At 46.2% G+C, this 7,971-nt stretch overlaps 1 protein-coding gene across 2 annotated transcripts; it reads right to left on the bottom strand.

Moving 5' to 3' along the window:
* LOC136486610 (transcriptional corepressor SEUSS-like) lies at nt 1–7,585 on the bottom strand. Of its 2 annotated transcripts, XR_010766897.1 has the most exons (11): nt 7,215–7,585; nt 5,485–6,830; nt 5,265–5,384; nt 5,074–5,122; nt 4,782–4,996; nt 4,619–4,687; nt 4,414–4,508; nt 2,889–2,982; nt 2,582–2,651; nt 415–1,922; nt 4–272 (listed from the first exon to the last, which is right to left on the bottom strand). XR_010766897.1 is itself a non-coding variant. In XM_066483552.1 (10 exons), exons 2-10 carry the CDS (start codon nt 6,682–6,684, stop codon nt 1,006–1,008), a joined length of 2,829 nt encoding a protein of 942 aa, XP_066339649.1. In that variant the 5' UTR covers nt 6,685–6,830; nt 7,215–7,585; the 3' UTR covers nt 1–1,005. The 2 variants fall into 2 exon arrangements, 1 of the variants encoding a protein (XP_066339649.1); XM_066483552.1 differs by having other exon boundaries at nt 1–1,922.
* Between the last annotated feature and the right edge of the window lie 386 nt (nt 7,586–7,971).

Below are 7,971 nucleotides of genomic sequence, written 5' to 3'. Positions count from 1 at the left end.
GTAGGTTTTGACTTCTTTATATATACATATCTTCAGCTCAGACTTCAGACACCGTTAACAGTTGCGCAGAGCGGAAGGAACTCAGAACCGTGTTTATCATGCACGTCGACTCGAGACCGTATACAATTCAGTGTAAATTAACTGCAGAGAAAAACAAGTTCCCCTCCCAATCAGTTAAAGCAACGGCCAACAGGACTAAGAGAACATCCATTCCATGGTGGTACTTCGATCTAGTCAGTGTGCCAATCATACAGCAGTGCAGCACAGTAAAGCTGCAAAGAGAATTCTCCACAAGGGAGGACAGAGGATATCAGCATCAGCAGCTTCGTAGGAAGAGACAGGTGGTAAATTACAGAGGATAAGATACATGTCATCCAACATGGAAAAAGGCGAGGGACAACTTCATTTTCGTACCACAAAGCACAATAGGAGCTGATAGATGGTAGCAGGTGCAGGAGGCTCGAATTCTTTCAGAGTATCTCTCTCAAAGATAGCTGGAGCAAGCAATAAGTGACGGGCACCCAGCTCAGACCGGTTTTAGTGGCCAATCCTGTGTAACTCTGGCTCTCCATTCCACAATATGTCAATGATGATGACCGTATAAATAGACAGAGGAAACACTAAATCTATGAGCTAATAAGGAATTACCACACATACGCCTATTATAACATGCTATAGCTACTTAACCTTTTTTCACAGCATTAAAGGGGTAAAGAGTGGACAAACAATGTGACACATGGCGGAACTGCAACTCCCAGTAAAATCGACAAATGTTATAAAACCGAGGGAGTAACGCACGAGGAGATAGCTAAACTGACTGTTACAGACTTACATGTACCAGCCGGGATGCTTGCTATCGCTTATGGTGCCCTTTCATGGCAGCATTAATGCTAAGGCCCAAATGCCCAAGGGGAGGTTATGGCACCATAAATGTGAATGCTCCACACGCATTGCCAGCAAAGGGCAGATGCATCATCACACTGAACTCTATGCTTTCTGGTTGCTCTATTGTGAGGGTTTCCAGTCATATTGAATGTTACTGAAGCTGTTTGCTGATCTAAATCCACCAAACAGCTGGTTTCCTATGTCATGCTGCTGCTGATGCTGGTGTAACTGACCCAATTGCGATAGGTCATGTGCACCCTGATTCATTCCCATCCTTGCACCCATTGCCATCGCATTGTTTGTCATTGCCGTTCTCATCCCATGACCGAACCCACTCATGGCGCCAAATCCCATTCCTCCCATCCCTGAGTTATTCGTGACAGCATTGCCAACTAAGCAATTAACCCCATTGACACCATGGGTTAGTCCATTTGGTGTCTTTATATCATTCCCCGAGTGGCCAACACCATTCATCTGTGATGACATCAGATCTTGCAAGATCTTCTGAACCGAGCTTTGCGAGTCACTTGGCTCAACCTCCTGAGGTCGAGTAGCAGGTGGCTGCATCGGAGGTATGCTTGACAATGTAGTTGGGGAGCTTAGTTGATTTGTATTTTGAGGAGCAGGCATCATGCTGTTATTGGATGTTGTCGGTGCTGGGGAAGGGAAAGAGGTAGATGGATTTGACTGTAGTGAGCTTGTAGAGTTCACCTTCGGAATAGCCACATTGCCTCCATTATATGGGCCACCATTAGTGCTGCTCATTGGATGATTTTGTCTAGAATTCATTGAATTTTGCAAGAGCCCAACAACTGACGGTGAAGGTGCAGATGTAGAAGGTGCACAACTGAGAGAATTATTTGATGTCACATCACAATTGGCAGAGGCAGAAGGCTGCACAGCAGCCATAGGAGCAGAATTTTGACCACTCTGGTTTGAACTCTGGGGAATGGCCTGCTGCTCCTCAGTTTGCTGCTGCTGTGGTTGAAGGGTGCTGACCCCTGAAGGAGTCCTCCGAGGAAAATTATGCAGGCTATCTGAATAAACAGAAACAGTGTTAAAAAAAAAAACAGGAAAGCATACCATACAGCTAGAAATTACTACTTCCGTCCTAAATGATAGGTCATTTTGATATTTTTAGACAACTTTTGCTATGCACCTAGATATATGCTATTAACATACATAGTAAAGAGCAAAGGCCATAATGTGGCAAGTTACTGGTTCAGATGGGGTCAGGAAAGTTTGAAATCACTGACATTGAATCCCAGTTGTAAATTGTAAGTGGTGACCAGACCAATAAAATGCACTTTGATTTTGCTAATTGACAAGTTATGGTGATTAAGCACATAATACACAGGTTGCTGATACAACCACATTGTTTCGTCAACTCGCCTAATGTTAGATTATCAGATTATATGCCAAAATATGGATCAACTAGGAGAACCTTGCAACAACTTTTGGATACAGGCATGTGGATCCAGGTTGTTGCAAAAGGAATCTTGCAAGGAATGCAGCTACAAACCAAACTGGCACCTAACATGGTCAAACCCTCCTAATTTGAGTTTCAGCAATTCATTACTATCCAAAGCAGCACCAATGACGATAAAAAAAACACAGCACCAAAAAATTTAATAGAAGTATTGTGAAAGATGAGAATAATGAGATTGTCCTCACAAAAAAAATCAAAATATCATACCAATGGGTCCAGATCCAGTCTGCCTGCTGTGATCAATCAAATCCTTCATACAATTTACAACCTCAGCAATCTGGAAGAACCAGCATTAAGATGACAAGAATAAAAGTCAGCATCCTAAAATGAGCTCAATAAGATCAAATAAATTAACAGGCATTAAAATAGAAGAAAACGGAAATCATCATATGCAACAACAATTTATCAGAATCATCATATGGACCAAATTAGAAATTTGCATACAACGCAATATTAACTTCAATTGGATAATCTAAGAACAAGCACAAATAAAAACTGTTCTAGATAAGATTACCTGAAGGCAGCGAACATATCGTTTTGTGTACCCTAAATCATTTACTAAAGGAACCTCCAGTGCTTTGGCCAATTGTCGGGCACATGCAACAAACCTAAAGCACAAGATTAGGTTAAGAGAATTTGTACTAACTTGAAAAATTCAAAAACAGTGATTACTTGGTGCAAGCAAAAATTCAGCAAGAAATGTATGCAGTTCATGAGCTACACTAAGAAGCACGGATACCTCTACCCAGATAAGACACAAGTTATGATTGTTGAAGCAAAAGATAAATGTGCCCAAATCAAATCATAATCAATTCAAAGCAGGATATCCATAGTGCATATAAGCCAAATATTGTAACAAATGTTTATCAGCATACAGTAACTTCTTTTCTGTTGCATGTAATTACTAGTACCTCCATCCCAAATAAAAAACTTGATATTCTAGGTTTGTCATAAGTCAAACTATCTTAAGTTTAACCAAGTTTATAGAGAAGATTGTCAGCATTTATGACACCAAATAGTCATTCTATGCCAACAGACTAATAAGGGCTGTGGTAATCATTGATCACTTTCTGGTGCGCGTCAATATGGTACCAACTTAACCATGGAAGTCGACAATCATAAGAGTTATCAATGACACTGGTGAGCCCTTTGATCTTGGGTTGGGTTGAGACTCTCAAGAGTGCCTCGTCCTTTCTGAAGTACACGGTATATTACCCTAATGAAGAGTGAGACTATTCTTGGAGATGCTCTTACAGCATAAAGTGGTGTGATGCCCAATTGAAAGCCAATGCCCCATTAATGCTTGGAAGGGTTGCACACTTTCAGCACACATGCATTTACATACCTGGGCATTGGGTGGGTTGCTGACAGCCACCTAGATATTGATTTCTAAATTCTGGACAGCTACCCTTCTTCATATCACATTATCTCTAGAGCTACTTGACATTTCAAATGCTTTGCTAGTACCATAATAGTCTAGAACAACTACGAATGTTCCGTGCTAACTCCAGAAACAAAGATATTAGTATGATAATACCTGGGAATTGGGCTATCAAAGTTTTCATAACAATGATAATACTATTCTGTTCCAGAAGCTGGTTTAATGTTGACATACGTAAATTTGATCTTACACATCAAAATTGACTATATTATAATACTCAAAGATGAACTTATAATTCTGGGTGCGGGAATAACAATCACCAACACCCACCACAATGACAAATTGCCTCACTAGCCCATTTGCTTCATGTCCTTGTGTTCCAATGAGAAAGTAGAAGTTGAGGGTCTGAACACCCATAACCTCTATCACTAATCTATCCAACAATCAGGCTGAAAACAATCTGAATCAATTGTTGTGTAAGCTAATGCATCTGGAAGTCTAGAAGTATGTCCACCCTTAAATCAACTTCTTCACCAGGGTAGATACTAAGTTTCTGAACCAAGATATGGATGTTCAAAATGGTGGAAAACAATTTGATCGTAGCAAAGAAGCGATGATGGAATGGACTATGTAGCACAGCAAGGGCCAATCTACTTACGAGTTGCAATTATTCTGCATGTCCTGAGCAGACAAACTCATTGAGTTTTGTGCAGCAGCCTGGTACTTTTGTACAACCGCGCCAAGGTTACTAACCTACATATAAAGATCAGGACGCCAAAGTCTGTGAAAACCCTTGTGACCAAAATCCAAAATTATGAATAAACTATGACCTGAGCTGTCTATATTCTTGAAATACATCTTACCTGTGGTATTATAGATCTCCGTGGGATAAGTTCTTCATGACGCCTAGCACAAAACTCCCAAGATGCTATCTTTAATAAAAAGAAGATAGGAAAGAATGTGCTTTAGCTTCAAAGGTACTAATTTGAAATAATATTAAAAAACTAGAAAGCTGAACCACAATACCTTAAGGTCTGGATTAAAAACTATCCTTAGATGCCCCTCTCGCACAACACGCAATTGTTCAAAGACACTTTCTTGGATTGCTTTCGTGTAGTCCAAAATAATCTGGCCTGACGTATTCTGGGACTCACGAGGCATGTCGATGTACAAAAGTTCTTCCAGTGTACCACTGGCGTATTTAATTTGGCATAATCGCGGTAGTACCTCAACCGTTGTTTCTGTTAAAAGCAATACAGGATCAAAATAAAGCATGAGAGAATTAAGAGACAGCTTTGCTGAAGATTATGAAGCTTACCAAAACCACGGCCAGGTTTCCGATTACAAATCTCACAGTGCCATACATCCTGAAAGATAAGAACTGTATGAAAAAATCTAAAATAACTTCAAAGGCAAAGCTTTCAGATGCTAGACCATTCCCAAGTTCAATAATGAAGATTCCATATTAAAAAAAAAATCAAAGATTCCATGGGAACAGGCACACTAGACCTGAGGGAAAACTCCAGTAGTTTGACGACCACTTCCATAAAGCGAGACACACCACCTCTTTTTAGCATTTGGAGCATAATACTCATTGACAAAGTTTCTCCAGTACTCAATATTGTTATCCTGAATCAGAACAACAGGTGAGATATACTATGTTGTTAGTACCTGGCTTTCGCTTGGAACACTAAATTACTCCTTCAAACAAGCCACAAAAAAAACTTACTTGTGGTCTGTTTTGTTGATGATACATGTAATGAGTCAATCTCTTTGCACAGGTTCCTGGCTCATAAGGAGGCGACTTTCCTGGAGTTCTCATGTTTAGACTCTGTTGACGAAGTAGCTGCTGCTGTTGCTGCTGTTGTTGATGCTGCTGTTGCTGTTGCTGCAACTGGTTTCTCTGCAAAGGCAAGTTCTTAAGAATCTGTTGTTGTTGCTGCTGCTGTTGCATATGCAGGATCCGTTGCTGCTGCAAGAGGGTCAGTTGAGCAGCTGCAGCAGCTTGAGGGTTTGCAATTGTGTTTGGTCCACCCATTGATACAAGGTCTGGACAATTTCGAATCTGCTTTGTCAGCTGCAACAAATGACGTTGTTGTTGCTGCTGCTGCTGTTGCTGCTGCTGCTGTTGCTGCTGCTGCAAGAATGCTGATGAATCTGAAGTCTGTTGCTCCATCTTGACTGAACTTAAACTCCTCATCATCTGGGCTTGCAGCTGTTGTGGCTCAAGTTTCATACTAGCACTTCGCATCATCTGGGCAGGACCATTCTGGTCAGGTTGCCCCATCTGCTGCTCTGACTTGATGCTAACCATGCTTCCTCCATTCTCCAACTTCACGGTAGCCTGTGGCTGCTGGAGCTGCTGTGAATGTTGTGGTGGCAACTGTTGCTGGTTGTAAGACATTGGTAGCTGCTGCTGCTGCTGCTGCATATCCTGCACTGCATCCATCTGCTGCTGCTGCTGCGAAGTCGCCTGCAGATTATCTGACCCCATCTGATTGCCCAAATTGACCTGTGAGGAAGACGGGAACGACAGAGGATCCGACCCTCCCGCACCAATGAAATCGCCGGCACCATCCAGCCCAGCTCTCTGCTGGAGCGTACTCATCTGCATCCCACCACCCTGCATCGACACTGGACCCGGCATAGGGCCACCGTTCCCGAACGGCGGCCGGTTCAGCAGCGAGGAGACATTCGAGGCGCCTCCAAGCAGACCATTGCCACCAAACTGCGTGCGCGGGGAGACAAGGGAGGAGAAGGGCGACTGTGAAGAAAGCATGCCACCACCACCACCACCACCTCCGCCGCCCATCATCCCCGGCTGGCCACCGCCACTGAGCAGGGAAGAGTTCGTCCGGAGCAGCGACGCCGCCGCGCCGCCCACCGGCTGCCCAGGCCCCATCGGGTTCGGCGGGCCCGACGGCATCATCTTGGTCGTCGTCGTCCACCACTCGCACCAACCACTAGGAGATCGCAAGCAGCCTTGTCTGTACTCACCTAGCCATCGTTTCACCCCACCCCCAGCACGCCCGCGAGATCCGCGGGAATCTAGCAGGGACGGGGGAGCATCATCCCCTGCAAACAAAGTAGAGATTGCAAGTTAGCGACGCAACGCAAGTGTGGGATCTACGCCATTACTACCCCACCTCGCAAATCTGCGAAGGGAGAACGCGCTTGTCCCGCACCGCTCCCTCCCCGGAATCGAGCGCTGCCAGCTGGGAAGAACAGCAGCACGAAGAAGCAGCGAGACGAGGGCGGAGTTGCCCTCCCCAAATCCACACCCCCCCGCAACAACGAAGAAAAGCAACACCCGCGAAATCCCCGAGACGGCAAAATAAGCGGAATTAAGCGGCAGTCCCCCGGCTCCTCCCACGCCGTCGCCCTCAACAGAAACACCACACGACAGAACGCCGCCGCCGCCGCCGCAGCAGCAGCTCCAGTGCCAACAAACACACTCACCTCCGCGGCGCCGTCCGCAGCACGGGCCCGTTCCCCGTCGCACCGGAGCTCGAATCCGGCGAATCGAGCGGGCGGCGCGCGCGCACCTGGCCGAGAGACAGACGAGGTGAGCCGCCTTAGCAGCTCCGGCTCCGGCTCCCGGCTAGGGTTTAGGCCGCGGGACGCGCCTCGGCGGCGGCACAGTAACAGGGGCACCAGCAGCACCACCGGGCACCACCACCACCACCCGCAGCCAAAAGAATCCGTTGGCCTGGTTTTGTTATCTCGCGATGGGATTTGGCTTGGTGGGGAGGAAGCGAAGAGGGGGGAGGGGGAGAGAGAAGCCGAAGAAGCGCTAGCAGGCTAGCAGCGGGAGGAGAGAGAGACGAGGGGGGAGAAAACGCAGCGACTTTGTCCCTCCCTGCGGACGTCAGAATTCCATTGGATTTGATTAAGAGCGGCGGGCCGCCGACCCGCGCGGCACCCGCCTCCCGCGGCTGACGCGTAGGGCAGGAGGCTGCGCGGCGCCCGCGTGGAGGCGAGACAGGGTGCGTGGGAGATGGTTCGATTAGGAGGCTGGATTTCTTTTTCCGTTTGCTCGGGTTTTGTTATTATTCCTGTGTGCCGGGGTCGCAAAAGGAAGCAGGCCCGGCCCCGACGCTGCTGGTATGATGGCAATTGGCAAAGGCACGCTGCTGGTTGTCCAGCTCCAGCAGGAGTCCTCCTCTGCTCGCTCTCCTTCCGCGACGAGAGGGGAGGAACGGCCTCTCGGTCAACG

The sequence above is a fragment of the Miscanthus floridulus genome, chromosome 10, assembly GCF_019320115.1.
Source record: "Miscanthus floridulus cultivar M001 chromosome 10, ASM1932011v1, whole genome shotgun sequence".
Lineage (NCBI taxonomy): Eukaryota > Viridiplantae > Streptophyta > Magnoliopsida > Poales > Poaceae > Miscanthus > Miscanthus floridulus.
Note: the sequence above shows the minus strand (reverse complement) of the source record. Positions and strands in the feature narration are given on the sequence as shown.

Excerpts from the sequence above, each read along its gene's own strand:
- LOC136486610 (XM_066483552.1), bottom strand. The coding sequence starts at position 6,684 with ATGATGCCGTCGGGCCCGCCGAACCCGATGGGGCCTGGGCAGCCGGTG. Across the intron at positions 4,688-4,781 it reads TTTTTAATCCAGACCTTAAG|ATAGCATCTTGGGAGTTTTG; the intron begins GTATTGTGGTTC and ends TTTTTATTAAAG. Across the intron at positions 2,652-2,888 it reads GATATGTTCGCTGCCTTCAG|ATTGCTGAGGTTGTAAATTG; the intron begins GTAATCTTATCT and ends TGGTTCTTCCAG.